This window comes from Schistocerca gregaria, chromosome 4 (assembly GCF_023897955.1).
Source record: "Schistocerca gregaria isolate iqSchGreg1 chromosome 4, iqSchGreg1.2, whole genome shotgun sequence".
Classification (NCBI taxonomy): domain Eukaryota; kingdom Metazoa; phylum Arthropoda; class Insecta; order Orthoptera; family Acrididae; genus Schistocerca; species Schistocerca gregaria.
In genome coordinates, this window is record NC_064923.1 from 195,385,069 (window position 1) to 195,409,875 (window position 24,807).

At 46.1% G+C, this 24,807-nt stretch overlaps 1 protein-coding gene across 1 annotated transcript in view; it reads right to left on the reverse strand.

Moving 5' to 3' along the window:
- LOC126267342 (uncharacterized) overlaps positions 1 to 24,807 on the reverse strand; it is a 160,140-nt gene that overhangs the window by 99,104 nt on the left and 36,229 nt on the right. Inside the window, exon 2 of the mRNA XM_049972464.1 lies at positions 1,904 to 2,023. Coding sequence (XP_049828421.1) covers positions 1,904 to 2,023 — 120 coding nt within the window. The remainder of the gene's footprint in view (positions 1 to 1,903; positions 2,024 to 24,807) is intronic.

Below are 24,807 nucleotides of genomic sequence, written 5' to 3' on the forward strand. Positions count from 1 at the left end.
TTTCTGATAATGTTTTTCGAACAGTTTTCAGACGTAATGCTTTGTTACCGATCGGAAAAATTTTTCAACATTTTCGAAGCGATCTCAGAATGGAAAGTGCTCAGATTTTCTTCTGCAAAGTGAATTTTTTGCATTAATTAATCCAAATTTATTAGTGAAACAGGCTTTCATACAGTTTTCTACGATTACTTATTTTGGTCCTATTTTATATTTTTTCTACGGGTGTATGAAAAACACGTTTTCGGTATCGTAGACCTACCATTCACCTATATTCTAAAAATCAAACTTATTGTCATAACACAGTTCGGTAAAATTTCTTGAAGTTTTTGAAAATTCGGTCAAATTAGAGGCGCTTCACAAAATTTCTGAAATTACATTTTGGTAAAGGGCAATGGAATTTACGATTTTACGGTTTTGGCTGTATTGCTGTAATTCAAAAAAATTTCTTTGTGGGCTCTCTTGCTATTAGTTTTCTAGCTGCCTGCACTTACTCTGCTTACTCCTACTGTATGCAATGGCATAACAGATATCTATCTTGTTCTACGAAACAGAAAACTGTTATCATCATATGGTTGTGATTAGAAAGTCCGTGCGTCACCTTTAGGCGTTGCGAGTGGTCAACACCTATCTGTTGCAAGGTTAACACTGAAAATCGAGATGGCTGTGTGTAATACATAGGTACAGTATTGCCGGTGCTAAATGTAGAGAGGGGAGGCGCGAAACTGCAGAGTTCTACATCAGTAGTTGAAAATCACCCTCACCAGTTCAGATAACTATGGGTGACACCAAAAGAATTGTCTGTTCAAAACAAAATGGTGTTTATAATCTAGGATCACCCTCTCCTTCACCTTCTCCTAAAGTGGGCCCAGGCAGCTAATTCAAGTGACATTTCCGAAAGCAACACGGATCTGTCCGAAGTGTATTGGTATCCCTTTGCATGTCGCCGCAAGGGTTGGTTTCTTGCCTTTTCGTATAAATAATATTACATATTTCCTTTACTTCGCCTCTATGGTCACAAATTTTTTTCATCAGACTACCGTTTTCGGTCTTTAATGAGCATCTCCAGAATTGTTTTATAAAAAATTGTCCCAATATAAAACAGATCTGCAGATGGTCATTATTGACTGAAACCGATAGTCTGATGACAAAAGATTTGCGACGCTAGCCCTGAAGTAAAGGAAATTTATTCTATATTTGGGTCACTGTTCAATTCGCGAACATGTCGCAACTTGTGTAAATAATATTAACTGTCGTCTGTAGGGCGTTTCGTCATGGCAGAACTGACTATTGTTACTTCTCCTTTGCCGGAGTAGGGACCTCTACCTGAATGCCGTTGCTGAGTTTATCCAAGCCTACAGGACTGCCTAGTTATGGCTTCGCACGAGCTAGCAACCATGTGCTTGCAGTAGCCCTATTTGTGTAACTGGAAATCTCGACGTGGCCAACAGTGGCACATCGTTTAACGTAATAGCTCAATTCGGCGGCTCTGGCCGGGCGAGTAGCCCGGGCCGGCCGGTGTGGCCGAACGATTCTAGGCGCTTCAGTCTGGAACGGCGCGACCTCTACGGTCTCAGGTTTACGTAGTTCTAAGTTCTAGGGGACTGATGCCCTCAGATGTTAAGTCGCATAGTGCTCAGAGCCATTTGAATCATTTGAGTAGCCCGGGCACTTCGGGGATGGAATTGTAATCAGTGGGACCCACAGAAAGAAAGTTTGCGTTTGTACTACAGTTTGTTCATGCGTATCAGTACGCTTTCGCCTCAAGGTTACTGCCACATTAACAATGACGGCTACAGTCGCGGATATGACAGTATTCTTCTCTTTTATTCCGTTTGTGTATCTTTGATGTGTGTTGAGTTAACTAAAGGACAGTGGGCCTCCGTTGGTTAATTGTTCTACTCACGGATGATGATCAGGTTGAGGGGCAGCGTGGCTGGCTCAGAGAGAACCGAGGGCGTCTGAGCCATCCACTCTCCCCTGGTGATGATCACGGGTCCACTGGGAGGCGCCGTGAGCCTCTCTCCTGCAACAGGCAACAGCAAGCACCAATCACCACAGGGCCGGGTTATGTGCAGACTCTGGAGCATAATTTAACAGGTCATCCAGCTGCAACCAGTCACTCCTTTCTGGTGACGAACCGCTGGCAATTCAAGAGCCTTCTCCTGCAGCAGATAACAGCAAGCAGATAACTGGGCACGTGTGCGACCTCTACTGAATAATTTAACAGACTCCCAGGCTGCGCCAGCCACTCCCTGCTGGCGGTGAGCTGCGGCGTGGTGGAAGGCGGGCTCTTCTGCAACAAATAACAGCAAAACACCAATCACCACGGCACTGGGAATGTGTGCAGTGTTGTGGCTGGCAGGAGAGCCAACCCGTATAACTAAAGGAGGCCGAAATGCACGCGTTTTAGCTCACGCAGGCTGACGTGAGGTCTGGAACATGACAAGGGAATTAGAATTGGGAAAAATGGACGTAGCTGGTGGAATACTTAACTTTAATCCATTAATGAAGAACGTCGCTCTTTATGGTACATGATTCACAATATCAATAGTACGGATACTGGCGCCTTGCTAGGTCGTAGCAAATAACGTAGCTGAAGCCTATGCTAACTATCGTCTCAGCAAATGAGAGCGTAGAAGTCAGTGAACCATCGCTAGCAAAGTCGGCTGTACAACTGGGGCGAGTGCTAGAAAGTCTCTCTAGACCTGCCGTGTGGCGGCGCTCGGTCTGCAACCACTGATAGTGGCGACACGCGGGTCCGATGTAGACTAACGGACCGCGGCCGATTTAAAGTCTAGCACCTGGCAAGTGTGGTGTCTTGCGGTGACACCACATTCAGTATCAAATGCATAATTCAACAGGCCAGTCTGCAGCATCAGGCACTCCCTTCTAGAGATGATCCACCGTGTGGTGGGTGGCAGTGCAGGGCTCTCTCATACAACGAGCAACAAAAAGAGCCAACCAATCACAACAGCACCAGTGTGCGAGTTCTACACTATATATTTCCTGCCTTTGGCAGCCACTCTTGGTGGTGATCTGCTGCACGCTGTGCTGCATCGCAAGGCCTTCTGTAACAGACAAGAACAAGTTCCAATCGCCATAGCATCAGGCATGTGTTTGTATGAGATTTTCACTCTGCAGCGGTGTGTGCGCTGATATGAAACTTCCTGGCAGATTAAAACTGTGTGCCGGACCGAACTCGGGTCCGGCACACAGTTTTAATCTGCCAGGAAGTTTCAGGCTTTTATATGGTCTCTACAGTGTATTTATCTTGGCTTCCTGTCTTCCCGCTGCACCAACCACTCGCTTCTGGTGACGCTGTGCAGTGCAATGGGCAGCTGTGCGGGCCTCTCCTACAACAAGCAATAAACAGGATGGATCATCACAGTGTCGTACTTGTGTGTGACCTCTTTAGTATAATTTAACAGTCTCCCCAAATGCACCAACCATCTGATTTCCACTTTATAGCAGCACGAGGCTCTTTCCTGCAAAAGACAGCGACAACCTCTGATTACTACAACAGCAGACCTGTTTCCCCTCTGTAATGTAATAGGCTCACCATATGCACATGTCAGTCCCTCCTGGTGATGATGTGCACTATGTGAGAGTGTGGGGTGCTCTTAGCAACAGGCAATAACGAGTGTTGATCATCATAGTGCCAGGCTTGTGTGCCCTTAGCAACAGGCAATAACAAGTGTTGATCACCATAGTGCCAGGCTTGTGTGCTGCCTCCACAGTATAATTTAACATGGTCCCTGTGAATTTCTCTTTCCTCATGGCGATTAGTAGTGTAAGCTCCCTCCTGCAGCAACAACAACAATCTCCTCCCAATGCAGCAGCATGTTTGCGTGTGGCCTCTATAATTTAATAGGTTCCTTTGCTACACCCACAACTACCTTCCTGATGATGATCTGCAGTGCGTGGTCTGATAGCGTAGGCCTCTCAAGAGCCAACCAATACCGCACTGGGCTTTTGTGTATACTCTACAGTAGTAATTTAACAGGCCAACCAGCTGTACCAATCACTTCCTCCTTGTGGTTATCCGCATTGAGGCGGCTGACAGGGTGTAGCCACCTCGAACAACATGTGGCCTTCTCAAGCTACAAGCAACAGCAAGTGCTGATCAGCATAGCGGCAGCCTTATTATGGCCTCTGCAGTAGAATTTAAAATTCTCCCCGTGTCCCTGCTTGCAATGATCCGGAGCGATGTGGGAGGCAGTAAGCAACTGACAGGATGGATCAGCAGAGCGGCATGCTTGTCTGGATACACAACATTAAATTTTAGCAGTTTCTTTGGTTGTATGAGCCAGTCTCTCCTGTTGATGCGCAATCCACTGGATGGCAACTTAGAGTGCTCTCCTATAACAGCAGCAAGTGCCCGTCACATCAGCGCCATGCTTATATGTGACCTGTACAGTATATAACAGGTTCCATCCCCCACCACTACCACGAGCTACACCAGCCTTTCCTTCCTTGTGATGATCGACAGCGTTTCGGGAGGTATCACGGTGCCCCATCCTACAACAGGCAACAGCAAGTGCTAATCACTGCGTACTGCAGCATAATTTGACAGACTATTCGTCTGCGTCCGTCGCTACTTCCTGTTTACGATCCGCAGTGACCTAAGGGCCAGAGGGTGGGTGGCCCTCTCCTGCAACAGGCAACAGACATCATGCTTCACTGTGCTTGGGTGCAGCCTCTGTAGTGTACCGCAGACCGCTCCCTACAAATAACTATATCGGAGAACAAAGCACTTTAATTGATATTGTGCTACAAGTATTATTGTTAGTGTAGACGCAATACAGAGTGCAGCTGATGCGGCAGTAGCAACATCACTTCCTGTTTATACGAGGTGTATGAGAAAAGTAATAACACTTTTTGATCTACCAAAGGTTTTATTTTGTTCAAACAACAAAACTGTCACCTTCATAGTATTTCTCTTTTGCAGCTATCCACTAGCGGAGTCATTGTTCCCAGTCTTGGTAGCAGCACTGAAGGTTTTCAACTGGTAGGGTGTTTAACATGTTGGTCCTTCGAATGTTCTTCAGAGACCCAAAGTGACGTTCTTTTAAGGCATTTTTGAATTTCGAGGAAAGAAAAAAGTCACAATCACCCAGATCAGGTGAGCAGGGGTTGGGAATGGGGGAGGGGACGGCTGTGGAACAGGAAGTGGCCGTCTGTGACTTGGGGTGCCTTGATGTAGCGTCTACTTGTCTGCAGTCATTGGTCTTACTCGAGTAACGCCTTTTCCTGGGCCTTTCAAGGTTATCTTTGTAAAATACTTGGTTGACAGCTTGTTCTGAGGAACAAATTCGTTATTCACATACCCTGTGTCAAAAAAGCAACTCAGCATTGTTTGGATCTTTGATTTGATCATTCTAACATCTCTCTGTTGAGGAGATGTCTCAGTGTGCCACTCCTCACTTTGCCACTTTGTCTCCGGATTGTACTCAAAAATCCAGGATTCATCCAGTCGAGGTCATTGGCAGTCGTCTCAGGAATAGCAACGTACCCATTTCTCCGAGTGTCCTTCTCCTCAATCGTAAGCTTTTACAGAACCATTTTGGCACAAACCTACAGCACATGCAAAACTTCGGTTAAAATTTGACGTATGAAGAATTTGTTTAACAAAAAAATGGCTCTGAGCACTATGGGACTTAACTTCTGAGGTCATCAGTCCCCTAGAACTTAGACCTACTTAAACCTAACTAACCTAAGGGCATCACACACATTGATGACCGAGGCAGGATTCGAACCTGCAACCGTAGCCGTCGCGCGGTTACAGACTGAAGCGCCTAGAACCGCTCGACCACATGGCCAGCGCTTGTTTAGCAAGTCAGTCAACACCCTTATTATTAAAAGTCGCACTGATCTCATAAAAGCATGCACACCTTCGACATTTTTGTCGGTTTTTGAAGTTGAATGTCTCCCTGAGCGAACTTCATCTTTAACTTGTTCTCGGCCTTCCAAAAATGATTTTTGCCAGTGAAAAACTTCCGCTCTTAAAGAGAAATGTTCCCCATATGCCTGTGTAGACTTTTCAAAGGTCACACAGGCGGATTCCCCAAATGTAAGAAGAAACGTGATGGCATGGGGCTACTTTAAATTACATTGTTTCATTTTCTTAATACACAACAAAAGCACAACCTCACTGACGGCGCTCTCAAAAATCACGTGATGACTGAACGGATCTGAAACTCAGACTCAGCGCTTGAAAGGGATAAACACACCGGTCTACTCAAGTAGAACAAAACAGCATTGCCAGATCGCTCCCAGTGTTGTCAGTCACATTACTTCACTCACACACTTCGTACGTAGGGTTTAGTTTCTGTACCAACGTGCTTCTGCAAAGAAGTAAATCATTTCTGTGTATTTTACTGTGTTGGCCAATGTACACTTATTTTTTCTAAGCTTTCGCGTAATTTTTATTGTTTTTGTGTTGTGTGAGCGGACTTCGGAGCAGCGTAGCAGCAGTGCACCCAGCGACTGCTTGGGTCAGAGCTATAGTACTTGAGGATAGGCGAAAAACTACGAGTAGTTAGACGTGGACACTGTCTGCTCTGCTCCTGTTATGCACGGATGCAGGACCAATTGGCCACTGTCCGTAAACTGCTGGAAGATGTGCCGGGCATGGTCGACAGGTTTCAAGCAGATGTTCTGAGCTGTGGTGGCTTTGTGGCAGTTGTGACGAATATTTTGGCACCTTTGGTGTCTGCCGCTTCTGTTGGGAACTCAAATGTCGCAGTGCCTTCCCATTCCCACGTCCTCCCCAGTCGACATCTAGCTGACAGTAAACGGCGAACATTGATGGGATTGATAATCAGTAGGCAGTAGGCGAAACTGGGTACTGGTTTGAAGTATTTTTCACTGCTGGATGAACATCTGAAACAGCGTGGTACGCCTCGTCTGTTGGGACTGGGGCTGATCTTTCTGATAGGCCCGGACAAGAGCAGAAGGTGAGACTGCTTGTCTTTCGTAGCTACAACGTTAGGTAGGTGCAGCACCTTAGGGAAATAGTGGGCAGGTCGGGAAGGAAGGCCAGTGTCCACTTCGTTTGCTTTCCAGCGGGGTCTGGGAAGGGGGGGGGGGGGTTGTAGGTACTTGAAAGGAGGCTCTATTGGGAGCGATTGGGCGTATTGCGTGTACTGGCTCCAAATCGCAGTTCATGTAGGCGCGAAAGACGCCTACCGTGTGAGTTTAGAGGGGATCCTAGGTTCCTGCAGACATCTGCTACTTTGGTGAAGACAGCCAGGCACGTTCACACGGTGAAATCAAAGTTACCATTTTGCATATCTGGGCTGATAGTGGTACTCTGCTTTGGATCCGAGTGGGAGGCTAAAACCAGATACTCAGTCGTTTCTCGGACTATCTGGGAGGTTGGTTTCGCGATCTCCTCTATTGCGTGGAGAATTGAAGTACGCGCAGGAAGTGGCTACTAGAGCACTAGAGTTCAGGTTCCATACATATGTGGATGTTCGGATAGGATACATTCTGACTTCAGACAAGGGAGAATACTATCCTCGTTAATTAAGGATGGTCGCATTCGTAATGAAAGGCTGGAGAGATATCTTGATAATATAGTATTAGTTAACTGCAGGTCTCACCTATAATCGATAACAATGGCCGCAAAGTACTAGACAAATGATAATAGCGATGGAATTCTAAATTTCGAAGGGAATGTACCGTATATAGTACAGTTATGTTTAGGGCCGATGATAGAAGTTTGTTTATACTTGTAAAAATACAAAAATACATAGTGAAGTTTGTACAGATTCCGAATGCGCAATTATATGGATGAAAATAAACGTTAAAGATGGATAGCTCAGTGAATGCTTTTACGAACTCCTGCTCGAGGAGCAGTAGAGATGAGAGCTTTAAGGGAACTTGGAGAATATTGTCACTTTAGCCAGAATCTAGCCCAACTCCGAAAGTAGGCTCATCAGCGAAGTACAATCTTAGCACTGAAACCACATTTATGAAAAACGGTACCGTACAGCCAGAAGAGAGCTGAACGTCTGGACAGAGACTGGTGCTATTTACACAGCCATCGAATATTCTAGAATATACCAATATTACAAACTTCAGAAGTTCCGAGACCTTTCCAGAAACGATAAATACTAAATAACAAATAACTACTGGCAGACAGAATTAAACTGGCGATCTGTAGCACGCCAGACGCCGACGCTAACGGCTACTCCACAAGGCAACCAGCATAGCTGACAGCGTTCTTCACTCTGCTGGATAAAAAAGCGATCTGCTGTTTCAGAAGTTCTCATTATAGCCGGCTACATCAACCTGGATCTAGATCTTGTCAATGGTCTTTGCATGTCAGTACTGGCAGATCTTAGTGTTCTGGTCGTTTTATCACATCCTCTTCACTATGATGAACATCGAAGGCAGACCCTCCAGTCAAAGCTTCATGATGTTCCAGAGGGTCTCCAGTTAACGACAGTGGACACACTGTTCCCATTTGTATCGGATAATACTCAGAGTGACCACTTGAAACATCTCATAACCAGGACTCAAGAAGCAGTCAGCTGGCTCGCATACGGATCGTCGAGCCCCATTAGAAGTGGCAGACCAAGTGGTCCATGGTAAAACACCGTATTAACACTGTGCATGATTTACCAACAGTCAGCGCTCGTATGAAGGGTCACCGACTGAATGATGAAGGGGAGTAGATACAGCAGGATGATATCATTGATCCTTCAGAGAGTCCTTGGAGTTCTCCTGTGCTTCTCATGAAGGAAGACACAAGGCATTTCTGCGTCGAATACCTACTACTGAACAAATTCCCACAGATTGGTGACCTCCTAGACTATATGAAAGGAGCAAAGTATTTCTTAACTGTACTTGCTGTCGTGTGACTAGGGCCTCCCGTCGGGTAGACCGTTCGCCTGGTGCAAGTCTTTCGATTTGAGGCCACTTAGGTGACTTGCACGTCGATGGGGATGAAATGATGATGATTAGGACAACACAACACCCAGTCCCTGAGCAGAGAAAATCTCCGACCCAACCGGGAATCGAACCTGGGCCCTTAGGATTGACATTCTGTCGCGCTGACCACTCAGCTACCGGCGGCGGACAACTGTGCATGCTGTAGGCTCCTGAGAAATCGAGCCTAACGAGGCCGATCGGAAAAAGACTGTCTTAATAACGCCTGACGGCCTCTGTGAGTTCCAAGTTATGCCGTTTTGACTTTGAACGTTTGATTGACAACCTGCTTCGACAAACAAAGTGAACGACATGTCTTTGCTATGTCGATGACTTGGGTATCGTTTGACGACTGAAGCATAAGTCCGAGTTGGCCGAATCCATTTCTCAGGGCGCGTTCGTCTGGTGGCGGAGATTGGTGCCGAAGATCGCCCACCTCTACTTCCAAAATCGCTATTGCCTGCTGACGTATGTAGTCGAATTTAATGGTTGTTATTTCTTGCTTTCTCTGTCCGGTAGTTCTCGCTGCCATAAACTATTGTATGTCTTCTCTTAATACCTGGCGATGGAGAAAGGCTAGGCTGTGGTGGTCTTCCATAACTCCAATAAAGGACCACATTCTGATGTTGGTCATACTTCTTTCGCCCGATTCTTTTTCTGTTGCATTTCCTCAACGCACTGGCACCACTTGCTAATGCTTTGGTTATTGTGTCATGATTTCCCAGATGAGACTGGTACATCCCTTCTGCGACTGGTTTCATCAACTTTGTCATATTTGGATTCACAATGTGGCAAACGCCAAAACATTCTGTATGCAAAACTGTCTCGCTTCTCCACGACGTTGGGCGTTGTTCTTCACTTGCTACATACGGTACTGCTGGTTGCCAGCAAACGTTTCCTTCGGTTTCGCCTGGAATTTGCCCCAAGTCACGAAATTCTCTTCGTTGTTCTCGATCCACTTCTGGGCTGTGCTATCCAAGTACGCACCTGTCAAAAACATTTTGTCACCCTACCTGTTGTGATTGGCGACTCGATCGAATCTTTTCAGACATTTCGCCGGATCCTGTCCAGCGTCTCCGGAAAACATTAATGGGGTGCCTGACTGCAGCTGACTTCTGCTGCTTTGGAATCTATTCCTCTCCTAAGTATACGAAACGTGAGAACGATGTGTTGCTTGTATAACGTTTCCTGTCCGTGTAAGCGACACATGTTACCTAAATGGAGTCACGGTATATGTTTTCAAGTACCCTGCAGCAAACAATGTCACGTTGCAACCAGAATCAAGCCCAAATTAAAAAAGCAGAGTCGTTAATGAAATACAACAGAACTTAAGGACGTTTATTACAAGCACCAACGTACATCTAGAACAGAATTGAATTCTCGACGGAGAGAGCTACTACTTGTACACACATCAAATATTCTACAATATAAAAACGATACACAACTTAAGAACTTTTAACAATCTTCCATAAACGATAAATATTAAAAAAACAAATCATCGCTGAAGATCGGCTTTAAACTGGCGACCAGCAGCTGACCACTCACCGACGCTAGCTGCTATTCCATAACGTATGCAGCACAGTTCGTGGCAATAATTTGGGTACATTTCCTGGCCATGTTATATATTAGGCGGAGATTTCAACTTAGGCTTTATAGACCGGAAGACGCAAGTGATTAAAGCAGGTAGAAGGGCCAGAAAATCGTGCTAAATTGTTCAAAATACACTACTGGACATTAAAATTGCTACACCACGAAGATGACGTGCTACAGACGCGAAATTTAACCGACAGGAAGAAGATGCTGTGATATGCAAATGATTAGTTTTTCAGAGCATTCACCCAAGGTTGGCACCGGTAACGACACCTACAACGTGCTAACATGGGGAAAGTTTCCAACCGATTTCTCATACACAAACAGCAGTTGACCGGCGTTGCCTGGTGAAACGTTGTTGTGATGTCTCGCGTAAGGAGGAGGAATGCGTACCGTCACGATTCCGACTTTGGTAAAGCTCAGATTGAAGCCTACCGCGATGGCGGTTTATCGTATCGCGACATTGCTGCACGCGTTAGTCGAGATCCAATGACTGTTATCAGAATAAGGAATCGGTGGGTTCAGGAGGGTAATACGGAACGCCGTGCTGGATCCCAACGGCCTCGTATCACTAGCATTGGAGATGACAGGCATCTTATCCACATAGCTGTAACGGATCGTGCAACCACGTCTCGATCCATGAGTCAACAGATGGGGACGTTTGCAAGACAACAACCAGCTGCACGAACAGTTCGACGACGTTTCAAGCAGCATGGACTATCAGCTCCGAGACCATGGCTGCGGTTACCTTTGACGCTGCATCGCAGACAGGAGCGTCTGCGATGGTGTACTGCCGGCCGGAGTGGCCGTGCGGTTCTAGACGCTACAGTCTGGAACCGAGCGACCGCTACGGTCGCAGGTTCGAATCCTGCTTCGGGCATGGATGTGTGTGATATCCTTCGTTTAGTTAGGTTTAACTAGTTCTAAGTTCTCGGGGACTGATGACCTCACAAGTTAAGTCCGATAGTGCTCAGACCCATCTGAACCGTCTGATGGTGTACTCAACGACGAACCTGGGTGCACGAATGGCAGAAGTCATTTTTTCGGATGAATCCAGGTACTGTTTACAGCATCATGATGGTCGCATCCGTGTTTGGCGACATCGTGGTGAACGCACATTGGAAGCGAGTATTCGTTATCGCCATACTGGCGTATCACCTGGCGTGATGGTATGGGGTCCCATTGATACACGTCTCGGTGACCTCTTGTTGCCGTTGACGGCACTTTGACAGTGGACGTTATGTTTCAGATGTGTTACGACCCGTGGCTCTACCCTTCATTCGATCTCTGTGAAACCCTACATTTCAGCAGGATAATGTACGACCGATTGTTGCATGTCCTGTAGGGCCTTTCTGGATACAGAAAAATGTTATACTGATGCCCTAGTCAGCACATCATCCAGATCTCTCACCAATTGAAAACGTCTGATCAATGGTGGCCGAGCAACTGGCTCGTCACAACACGCCAGTCTCTACTCATGATGAACTGTGGTATTGTGTTTAAGCTTAATGGGCAGCTATACCTGTATACTCCATCCAAGCTCTGTTTGTCTCAATGCCCAGGAGTATCAAGGCCGTTAATACGGCCAAAGGTTGTTGTTCTGGGTACTGATTTTTCAGGATCTATGCGCCCAAATTGCGTGAAAATTTCAGTTCCAGTATAATATATTTGTCTAATGAATACCAGTTCTTCATATGAATTTCTTCTTGGTGTAGCAGTTAATGCCCAGTAGTATATCTTACCCGAAATTTACTAGAAGACTGTTATCCTGTCATGTTTACGGAGAATGTTAGCGGCTGGAGTTATTGGAAACGAGTTGGAGGCGATGTAGTGGTTGTTCGCGATGTTCATTTCCCAGTCTAGTGGTCGGACCTTTTGAAAGTACATGAACTGCTGCAGGGAATTTATTATATGTGTAGAAGTAGTTACAGTTTTAGTCCTGTCTCGTGGGTCGAAGTGAGGCTCATGACCCTAATTTAGAATGATGTAATAATGTCGCAGTAGAAAGGATTAATTCGTGTCTGCCCATAATGGTTTCCTGTAATTCTGCGGAGTAATATTTTGTGAAATTTCATCTACACCTACATCTACATGACTACTCTGCAATTCACATTTAAGTGCTTGGCAGAGGGTTCATCGAACCACAATCATACTATCTCCCTACCATTCCACTTCCTAACAGCGCGCGGGAAAAACGAACACCTAAACCTTTCTGTTCGAGCTCTGATTTCTCTTATTTTATTTTGATGATCATTCCTACCTATGTAGGTTGGGCTCAATAAAATATTTTCGCATTCGGAAGAGAGGGTTGGTGACTGAAATTTCGTAAAAAGATCTCGCCGCGACGAAAAACGTCTTTGCTGTAATGACTTCCATCCCAACTCGCGTATCATATCTGCCACACTCTCTCCCCTATTACGTGATAATATAAAACGAGCTGCCCTTTTTTGCACCCTTTCGATGTCCTCCGTCAATCCTACCTGGTAAGGATCCCACACCGCGCAGCAATATTCTAACAGAGGACGAACGAGTGTAGTGTAAGCTGTCTCTTTAGTGGACTTGTTGCATCTTCTAAGTGTCCTGCCAATGAAACGCAAACCTTTGGCTCGCCTTCCCCACAATATTATCTGTGTGGTCTTTCCAACTGAAGTTGGTCGTATTTTTAACACCCAGGTACTTAGTTGAATTGACAGCCTTGAGAATTTTACTATTTATCAAGTAATCGAATTCCAACGGATTTCTTTTGGAACTCATGTGGATCACCTCACACTTTTCGTTATTTAGCGTCAACTGCCACCTGCCACACCATACAGCAATCTTCTCTAAATCGCTTTGCAACTGATACTGGTCTTCGGATGACCTTACTAGACGGTAAATTACAGCATCATCTGCGAACAACCTAAGAGAACTGCTCAGATGGTCACCCAAGTCATTTATATAGATCAGGAACAGCAGAGGTCCCAGGACGCCTCCCTGGGAAATTTGTCTCCCTTTACGCACATGGCTAAAGTTTTCTTCCTAGGGGGCGTGCTCCTCATCGCAAAACACCGCAGACCGTGGTGTCTGTCGTAGTTGCAGCACACTCTAAAACGACCTGCTACATCTCACAGTATGTGCTCCTCATCATGGTTTGCGACTTTAGCGTTCTCCCGCGGGATCCGGTGCATAAATCGCACATTTTCTTTAGGAAAATGGACGGTCTTAAAATAGGAAGAAAATCGGAAGAAGCTACAGAAGATTCTAGACTCGTTGCTTTAACAGCCAATAATGCTGTACAACGATGTGCTCTTCATAATAGTAGATCTTATTTGTGAACTCAATCGAATCTTCGTCTCATTTTCGGTTTTAAATCGAATATGGTTAAAGCATATTGTCTAGCATCAGCACAACAGAAGATATTCTGAGCACCTCTTCTTCTCGGGACCAACAACTGCCTGCGTTTCTGCCAGGGTTGGAATTACGTTAGGAAAATGTTTTCGCCGTCGCCATCTACGTCATCACCAATGCCGGCAGACCTTGCTGCCAGCACCGCCGTTGCTGCCAGTTGTCGCCCTTGCTGCCAGTCAATCACTTCTGCATCCAGGCTTCTCCTTCCCTGCTGGTCGTCATCTTCACCCGCCTGGGTATCTTCAGTGCCAGTCTTCGCCTCCATCAGCCAGCCACCGCTGTTTCATCGCCTGCTTTTCATTACCACTGCCACCATCATCCTAATCTGCTGTCGTCACCAGACCCCGGAAGTTGCCACCGTCATCCGCCGCCATCATGGCGAAGCTCCATTGCCGGGTCCATCTCGCCGTTGTCGTCGACAACGTTAACTGTCCATCGACCTTCGTCTCGTCACTGCCGTCTCGCCAGTACAGCGTTCCTCTCGCCCCCACCGTCTTCGTCGCCACAAAAGCATTTATTTGTTCATCATCTCTATAAGAACCGAGCGGCATGATAGGGAAGCAGCGGTTGGGAAGACAGTGAGACAGGGTTGTAGTCTCTCCCCGATGTTATTCAATCTGTATATTAAGCAAGCAGTAAAGGAAACAAAAGAAAAATTCGGAGTAGCAATTAAAATCCATGGAGAAGAAATATACACTCCTGGAAATGGAAAAAAGAACACATTGACACCGGTGTGTCAGACCCACCATACTTGCTCCGGACACTGCAAGAGGGCTGTACAAGCAATGATCACACGCACGGCACAGCAGACACACCAGGAACCGCGGTGTTGGCCGTCGAATGGCGCTAGCTGCGCAGCATTTCTGCACCGCCGCCGTCTGTGTCAGCCAGTTTGCGGTGGCATACGGAGCTCCATCGCAGTCTTTAACACTAGTAGTATGCCGCGACAGCGTGGACGTGAACCGTATGTGCAGTTGACGGACTTTGAGCGAGGGCGTATAGTGGGCATGCGGGAGGCCGGGTGGACGTACCGCCGAATTGCTCAACACGTGGGGCGTGAGGTCTCCACAGTACATCGATATTGTCGCCAGTAGTCGGCGGAAGGTGCACGTGCCCATCGACCTGGGACCGGACCGCAGCGACGCACGGATGCACGCCAAGACCCTAGGATCCTACGCAGTGCCGTAGGGGACCGCACCGCCACTTTCCAGCAAATTAGGGACACTGTTGCTCCTGGGGTATCGGCGAGGACCATTCGCAACCGTCTCCATGAAGCTGGGCTACGGTCCCGCACACCGTTAGGCCGTCTTCCGCTCACGCCCCAACATCGTGCAGCCCGCCTCCAGTGGTGTCGCGACAGGCGTGAATGGAGGGACGAATGGAGACGTGTCGTCTTCAGCGATGAGAGTCGCTTCTGCCTTGGTGCCAATGATGGGCGTATGCGTGTTTGGCGCCGTGCAGGTGAGCGCCACAATCAGGACTGCATACGACCGAGGCACACAGGGCCAACACCTGGCATCATGGTGTGGGGAGCGATCTCCTACACTGGCCGTACACCTCTGGTGATCGTCGAGGGGACACTGAATAGTGCACGGCACATCTAAACCGTCATCGAACCCATCGTTCTACCATTCCTAGACCGGCAAGGGAACTTGCTGTTCCAACAGGACAATGCACGTCCGCATGTATCCCGTGCCACCCAACGTGCTCTAGAAGTCAACTACCCTGGCCAGCAAGATCTCCGGATCTGTCCCCTATTGAGCATGTTTGGGACTGGATGAAGCGTCGTCTCACGCGGTCTGCACGTCCAGCACGAACGCTGGTCCAACTGAGGCGCCAGGTGGAAATGGCATGGCAAGCCGTTCCACAGGACTACATCCAGCATCTCTACGATCGTCTCCATGGGAGAATGGCAGCGTGCATTGCTGCGAAAGGTGGATATACACTGTACTAGTGCCGACATTGTGCATGCTCTGTTGCCTGTGTCTATGTGCCTGTGGTTCTGTCAGTGTGATCATGTGATGTATCTGACCCCAGGAATGTGTCAATAAAGTTTCCACTTCCTGGGACAATGAATTCACGGTGTTCTTATTTCAATTTCCAGGAGTGTAAATGTTGAGGTTCGCCGATGACTTTGTAATTCTGTCAGAGACAGCAAAGGACTTGGAAGAGCAGTTGAACGGAATGGACAATGTCTTGAAAGGAAGGTATAAGATGAACATCAACAATAGCATAACGAGGATAATGAAATGTCGTCGAATTAAGTCGGGTGATGCCGAGGGAATTAGATTAGGAAATGAGACACTTAAAGTAGTAAAGGAGTTTTGCTATTTTGGGAGCAAAATAACTGATGATGGTCGAAGTAGAGAGGATATAAAATGTAGACTGGCAATCGCAAGGAAAGCGTTTCTGAAGAAGAGAAATTTGTTATCATCGAGAGTAGATTTAAGTGTCAGTAAGTCGTTTCTGAAAGTATTTGTATAGAGTGTAGCCATGTATGGAAGTGAAGCATGTACGATAAATAGTTTGGTCAAGAAGAGAATAGAAGCTTTTGAAATGTGGTGCTACAGAAGAATGCTGAAGATTAGAAGAGGAGTTTGTGGCACAAATTGACTAGAAGAAGGGACCGGTTCGTAGGACATGTTCTGAGGCATCAAGGGATCACAAATTTGCCATTGGAGGGCAGTGTGGTGGGTAAAAATCGTAGAGGGAGACTAAGAGATGAATACACTAAGCAGATTCAGAAGGATGTAGGTTGCAGTAAGTACTGGGAGATGAAGAAGCTTGCACAGGATAGAGTAGCATGGAGAGCTGCATCAAACCAGTCTCAGGACTGAAGACAACAACAACAACAACGTCATATCACCCCGCACATCAGCTGTCTTTCCCGTCACATCAGAGACATTACACCGCCAAACGCCACAAATCGTCGCCATGTTGTTCAGTGCCACGTCGAAGGCTGCTCACATCAGTTAACGCTGCGATTTACCTACCACAATGTCTATCATCTGTAGCTCCACATCTCCTGATCCTACTGCGAGCCCATGGAGTATGTCATTCCATCCATTCCTACATCGAGCCCTCGTACTTGCCACACGCTCTTCCACCAAAACAGCTACACATAAAGCCCCTACCTTTTTCCTTGTAGCCGCGACGTATGTACCTCACACCTACTACTGCTGCACGTGCCGCAGCCCGCCGAACAACAGTAGCAACTGACGACTTCATCATCCCTTCAGGAGCCATACTGCACCAAGAGACTCAGCCATGCTGGAGGCTCTGTGCAACTTCCACGTAACGCAATGACCCCGTTTCCCACAACCATTCTTCCTTCCAACAGCGTTAAAAAAAATCCGCCGAAACATCGACATATGTTGTAAGGAGGCTGTTTAGGTTTTTATGTTGGTAACGTCACGTATGTAAATCACTGACGGTGCTGGGTGCAGTCTTGGACTGGTTTGCATCGTTGGAATATTTGCTATTGTAGTGTTGGGGAGTTGGATGTGAATAGCGCGCAGCGTTGCGCAGTTGGAGGTGAGCCGCCAGCAGTGGTGGATGTGGGGAGAGAGATGGCGGGGTTTTGAGAGCGGATTATCTGGACGTGTGTCCATCAGGGAGTAAATTTGTAAGACTGGATGTCATGAACTATATATATATATATATATATATATATATATATATATATATATATATATATATATATATATATATATATTCCTGGAAATTGAAATAAGAACACCGTGAATTCATTGTCCCAGGAAGGAGAAACTTTATTGACACATTCCTGGGGTCAGATACATCACATGATCACACTGACAGAACCACAGGCACATAGACACAGGCAACAGAGCATGCACAATGTCGGCACTAGTACAGTGTATATCCACCTTTCGCAGCAATGCAGGCTGCTATTCTCCCATGGAGACGATCCTAGAGATGCTGGATGTAGTCCTGTGGAACGGCTTGCCATGCCATTTCCACCTGGCGCCTCAGTTGGACCAGCGTTCGTGCTGGACATGCAGACCGCGTGAGATGACCCTTCATCCAGTCCCAAAAATGCTCAATGTGGGACAGTTCCGGAGATCTTGCTGGCCAGGGTAGTTGACTTACACCTTCTAGAGCACGTTGGGTGGCACGGGATACATGCGGACGTGCATTGTCCTGTTGGAACAGCAAGTTCCATTGCCGGTCTAGGAATGGTAGAACGATGGGTTCGATGACGGTTTGGATGTACCGTGCACTATTCAGTGTCCCCTCGACGATCACCAGAGGTGTACGGCCAGTGTAGGCGATCGCTCCCCACACCATAATGCCGGGTGTTGGCCCTGTGTGCCTTGGTTGTATGCAGTCCTGATTGTGGCGCTCACCTACACGGCGCCAAACACGCATACGACCATCATTGGCACCAAGGCAGAAGCGACTCTCATCGCTGAAGACGACACGTCTCCATTCGTCCCTCCATTCACGCCTGTCGCGACACCACTGGAGGCGGGCTGCTCGATGTTGGGGCGTGAGCGGAAGACGGCTTAACGGTGTGCGGGACCGTAGCCCAGCTTCATGGAGACGGTTGCGAATGGTCCTCGCCGATACCCCAGGAGCAACAGTGTCCCTAATTTGCTGGGAAGTGGCGGTGCGGTCCCCTACGGCACTGCGTAGGATCCTAGGGTCTTGGCGTGCATCCGTGCGTCGCTGCGGTCCGGTCCCAGGTCGACGGGCACGTGCACCTTCCGCCGACCACTGGCGACAACATCGATGTACTGTGGAGACCTCACGCCCCACGTGTTGAGCAATTCGGCGGTACGTCCACCCGGCCTCCCGCATGCCCACTATACGCCCTCGCTCAAAGTCCGTCAACTGCACATACGGTTCACGTCCACGCTGTCGCGACATGCTACCAGTGTTAAAGACTGCGATGGAGCTCCGTATGCCACGGCAAACTGGCTGACACAGACGGCGGCGGTGCACAAATGCTGCGCAGCTAGCGCCATTCGACGGCCAACACCGCGGTTCCTGGTGTGTCAGCTGTGCCGTGCGTGTGATCATTGCTTGTACAGCCCTCTCGCAGTGTCCGGGGCAAGTATGGTGGGTCTGACACACCGGTGTCAATGTGTTCTTGTTTCCATTTCCAGGAGTATATATATATATATATATATATATATATATATATATATATATATATATATATATAATGACTTTTGAACACTATTGAAGACTGGACTCACATTCGGTAGGACGACGGTGCAATCCCGTCTCCACCCATCCTGATTTTGGGTTACCGTGATTTCCCTAAATCGTTTCAGGCAAATGCGGGGATGGTTCCTTTGAAAGGGCACGGCCGATGTCCTTCCCAATCCTTCCCTAACCCGAGCTTGCGCTCCGTCTCTAATGACCTCGTTGTCGACGGGACGTTAAACACTAACCTAACCTAACCTTACACTATTAAGGTAAGCACATTGTTTGTTCTCTATCAAAATCTTTCATTTGCTAACTATGCCTATCAGTAGTTGGTACCTTCACTAGTTAGAATCTTTTATTTAGCTGGCAGTATTGGCGCTCGCTGTATTGCAGTAGTTCGAGTAACGATGATTTTTGAGAGGTACGTGATCATGAAAGGTATAGGTTATTGTTAGTCAGGGCCTTTCTTTTGTAGGGATTATTGAAAGTCAGATTGCGTCGCGCTAAAAATATTATGTGTCCGTTTAGTGTTGATCAGAATAAGTAAAGACAGAAATGTCGGAGTGCGTTCAGTTCTGTTAAGCTGTTTGAAAATCAAATAACGTAAGAGGTTTATCAGCACAGTAATTCATTAATTTTTGTAAGGGGAGGTTTCAGTACCTCTCTCCCATAACTAAAACCCGCAAACTCAAACTGACGACACACCATAAATGGTCACAACGCCTCCCCCTATACATATTCCCCTGTAATTCGCACCTTTGTCCTTTCAAACCTGGATCCAAAAATCCTCAAACTCAAATCTCTCACCCTCGATAATCAAAAACGTCTAAAGGGACTCCACATCCAACAAATGATACCACGAGAAGCCTCCCTCACTAAAACTGGGGTTCACGCAACTTTCATGCTAACCTCCTCTCAAAAATTCCTCCTTTATCCTTAGGTATCAGGATTTTTGTTTTCGTTTTTAAACTTTAAGCAAAGAAATCCCCTCTGCATCTGTGTAACCTCTACACCGTATTTTAAAATCTTTCAATTTTTTGCATCCATATGCACGATCTGTCATTTCTTCATTGTTGTTGTTATTGTGGTCTTCAGTCCTGAGACTGGTTTGATGCAGCTCTCCATGCTACTCTATCCTGTGCAAGCTTCTTCATCTCCCAGTACCTACTGCAACATACATCCTTCTGAATCTGCTTAGTGTATTCATCTCTTGGTCTCCCTCTACGATTTTTACCCTCCACACTGCCCTCCAATACTAAATTGGTGGTCCCTTGATGCCTCAGAACATGTCCTACCAATCGATCCCTTCTTCTGGTCAAGTTGTGCCACAAACTTCTCTTCTCCCCAATCCTATTCAATACTTCCTCATTAGTTATGTAATCTACCCATCTAATATTCAGCATTCTTCTGTAGCACCACATTTCGAAAGCTTCTATTCTCTTCTTGTCCAAACTATTTATCGTCCATAACTTTTGTAAATTCTCTAGGCCAGTGAAAGGGATGTTGTACCAAGGTCAGACCACCCTCCGCTCTTATCGAAGGACGGGGTCGAAATAACAACAAAGGAAAAAATGTAATGTCAGTTTGCTGATTTCATTATTGAGATCCGTTTCATAATTTCATTTTAATGGAAGAGGAGGAATTTTTCTGTTCCGTGCCATGACTGAAAAATATATTTACCCCGAGAATACAAACATTAGGTAGTTCATAAGGTCAAGAAACAGGTATTTATATTTTATACACTCGCTAAAGGTGAATGCTGACATGATTCCTCGAAAAAAGGAGCTGTTGGTTCCTTCCCCGATCACACTCAGAGCTAATGCATCGTCTCTAATGTGCTCCACATTTTAATATTACTTCATCCTTTTCCTCAGCTGTAGAGTAATAACTGTGGTGCTGTAGCCGCACCTATTCTGTGGCGGTATTTGAAAACTGATATGTCTTGTCATTTTCAGTCAAGTGGGACAATTCGTCAGCTGAGAGCTTTTATTACAGTAGAGAGGCCATTTCCGTTGTTATCGATATTGGCGATTGTAAAGGCGTCATAACCTTGTGAGTTCTCTGTGTTGACAAAGCGACTTTAACTGCTGCCTAGGGAGCGTGATAACTTATGCACATCTGCCATTATTGACAACGCAGCGTGCTAGAGGAACTCTGGTACGATCTCCGTCGGATATGGGAGAGCTCTCTAGTGTAACGTCTTCGGCCCATTGCCTGCTAACTAAGGGTCGGGCGGTCCGCTTGGGTCAGCGACGTAGTGCTTCGTGTGGTTGCGCATGAACTACAGCAAGGAGGTTGGTTGAGCGTCAACTGCAGTACTGCTATTGGTGGGCGACATTTTACTGGCAGCTCCATGTAACGGCCGAGGGTCTGGCTTCGGCAGTTCGGTCCGCCTGCAGTATCGAGGCGGACGTGTTGACCGTTAACGGGGTGGCCACGTTCAGTTCGAAGTGTGTTGGAAATAACTGTTTGCTTCCTGCTTGGGCAGCGGCGAGTCGTGGGTTAGAACTCGCGTTCTTGACTGATGGACAAGAGGTCTGTAGCGGTTTTAATAATCAAAATGTTTAAAATAATCCGGAAACAATGTGGGCATCTGCTTTACAGCCATCGAATGCCGGCCAGGGAAATTTTGGGCAATCTCTGTATGTTGTTGTAAGATTCCGCTCTGCTGGTTAACTAAAGTTAGTGCTGAATATCGTGCGGTCTTGATCTGTGTGAGCGCATCAGCTATGCTCTGTTCTTATAATAGGAAAGGGTGTTATAGGGATCAGGAATGGAATAAGTACGTTGCACTCTTCACAAACCGAGGCAGCGCTTTATAAGTGCTAACGAGTTTCCTTTGTTGCCGCTGTACTTCCGCTAGTTCGAAGAGTCTGAGAACTGCGACGCTACAATCACTTCATACTAGCTTATTCGTTCACTCTTACTGGACGGCATAGATTGTAAGTCCAGTCTTCATTTATTGTTAGTATGGAAAATGAATAGACAATCTTGCTGCTGTAAAGTCCCACTGAGAAAGCGAAAACAACCGATTGGTGGGATCAGACGGCTTTTAACAAAGCTGTATTTTGCAAGACTGTGGATGATGTAGGACGAAAATTAGTTTGTGCAAAACACAAAATTGCGAATGTGTTTCATTAGAGGAGGAGTGATACCTGGAATGAGGTTCACTCTACAGTCCACGCTTCAAAAGGAAGATCCTAAAAATTTCGTTCATTGCTAACAAATTGGTTGTATTCTTGTTTACTCCATCTCTACCACGAGACAACATACAGGGAGACAATTAGTGAACTCATCAGGTTACCTTCCATTCCGAAGGCTGTTGCACGCAGTGACTGTTTTATTGACTTGTAAATAATAAATTTAAGCTATCAGTTGTCCTTTTTAAATTTTATTGGCAGATCTAGATCTCAGTTATAAACGAACCATTCTCAATGGACTGTCATTTTTGATCAATGCATGTAATGTCTGTTGGTCAGGCTTCATCCACAGTTCGTTGAACACTCAATTTCCAAAGGACGACTAACAGCTGAAATCTGTTATTTACAAATTAATGAACTATATGAAAAAAATCCCCCCCCCCCGAACCAAGGACCTTGCCGTTGGTGGGGAGGCTAGCGTGCCTCAACGATACAGATAGCCGTACCGTAGGTGCAACCACAATGGAGGGGTATCTGTTGAGAGGCCAGACAAACGTGTGATTCCTGAAGAGGGGCAGCAGCCTTTTCAGTAGTTGGATGATTGACTGATCTGGCCTTGTAACACTAACTAAAATGGCCTTGCTGTTCTGGTACTGCGAACGGCTGATTGCAAGGGGAAACTACAGCCGTAATTTTTCCCGAGGGCATGCATCTTTACTGTATGATTAAATGATGATGGCGTCCTCTTGGGTAAAATATTCCGGAGGTAAAATAGTCCCCCATTCAGATCTCCGGGTGGGGACTACTCAAGAGGACGTTATCAGGAGAAAGAAAACTGGCGTTCTACGGATCGGAGCGTCTAATGTCAGATCCCTTAAATGGGCAGGTATTTTAGAAAATTTAAAAAGGGAAATGGATAAGTTAAAATTAGATATAGTGGGAATTAGTGAAGTTCGGTGGCAGGAGGAACAAGACTTTTGGTCAGGTGAATACAGGGTTATAAACACTAAATCAAATCGAGGTAATGCAGGAGTAGGTTTAATAATGAATAAAAAAATAGGAGTACGGGTAAGCTACTACAAACAGCATAGTGAACGCATTATTGTGGCCAAAATAGACACGAAGCCCACGCCTACTACAGTAGTACAAGTTCATATGCCAACTAGCTCTGCAGATGACGAAGAGATTTATATGTATGATGAGATAAAAGAAATAATTCAGGTACTGAAGGGAGACGAAAATTTAATAGTCATGGGTGATTGGAATTCGACTGTAGGGAAAGGGAGAGAAGGAAACATAGTAGGTGAATATGGATTGGGGCTAAGAAATGAAAGAGGAAGCCGCCTGGTAGCATTTTGCGCAGAGCATAACTTAATCATAGCTAAAACTTGGTTCAAGAACCATGATAGAAGGTTGTATACATGGAAGAACCCTGGAGATACTAAAAGGTATGAGATAGATTTCATAATGTTAAGACAGATATTTAGGAACCAGGTTTTAAATTGTAAACCATTCCAGGGGTAGATGTGGACTCTGACCACAATCTACTGGTTATGAACTGTAGATTAAATCTGAAGAAACTGCAAAACGGTGGGAATTGAAGGAGGTGGCACCTGGATAAACTGAAAGAACCAGAGGTTGTACAGAGTTTCAGGGAGAGCACAAGGGAACAAATGACAGGAATGGGGGAAAGAAATACAGTAGAAGAAGTGTGGGTAGCTTTGAGGGGTGAAATAGTGAAGGCAGCAGAGGATCAAATAAAAAGAGGAGGGCTAGTAGACACCCTTGGGTAACAGAAGAAATATTTAATGGATGAAAGGAGGAAATATAAAAATGCAGTAAATGAAGCAGGCAAAAAGGAATACAAACGTCTCAAAAATGATATAGACAGGAAGTGCAAAATGGCTAAGAAAGGATGGCTATAGGACAAATGTAACGATGTAGAAGCTTATCTCACTAGGGGTAAGATATACTGAGTACAGGAAAATTAATGAAACCTTTGGAGAAAAGAGAACCACTTGCATGAATATCAAGAGCTTTGATGGAAACCCAGTTCTAAGCAAAGAAGGGAAAGCAGAAAGGTGGAAGGAGTATATAGACGGTCTATACAAGGGTGGTGTACTTGAGGACAATATTATGGAAATGGAAGAGGATGTAGATGAAGATGAAATGGGAGATATGACACTGCGTGAAGAGTTTGACAGAGCACTGATAGACCTAAGCCGAAACAAGGCCCCGGAGTACACAACATTCCATTAGATCTACTGACAGCCTTGGGAGAGCCAGTCCTGGTAAAACTCTACCATCTGGTCAGCAAGATGTATGAGACAGGCGAAATACCTTCTGACTTCAAGAAGAATATAATAATTCCAATCCCAAAGAAAGCAGGTGTTGACAGATGTGAAAACTACCGAACTATCAGTTTAATAAGTCACAGCTGGAAAATACTAACGCGAATCCTTTACAGACGAATGGGAAAACTGATAGAAGCCGACCTCGGGGAAGATCAGTTTGGATTCCGTAGAAATGTTGGAACACGTGAGGCAATACTAACCCCATGACCTATCTTAGAAGAAAGATT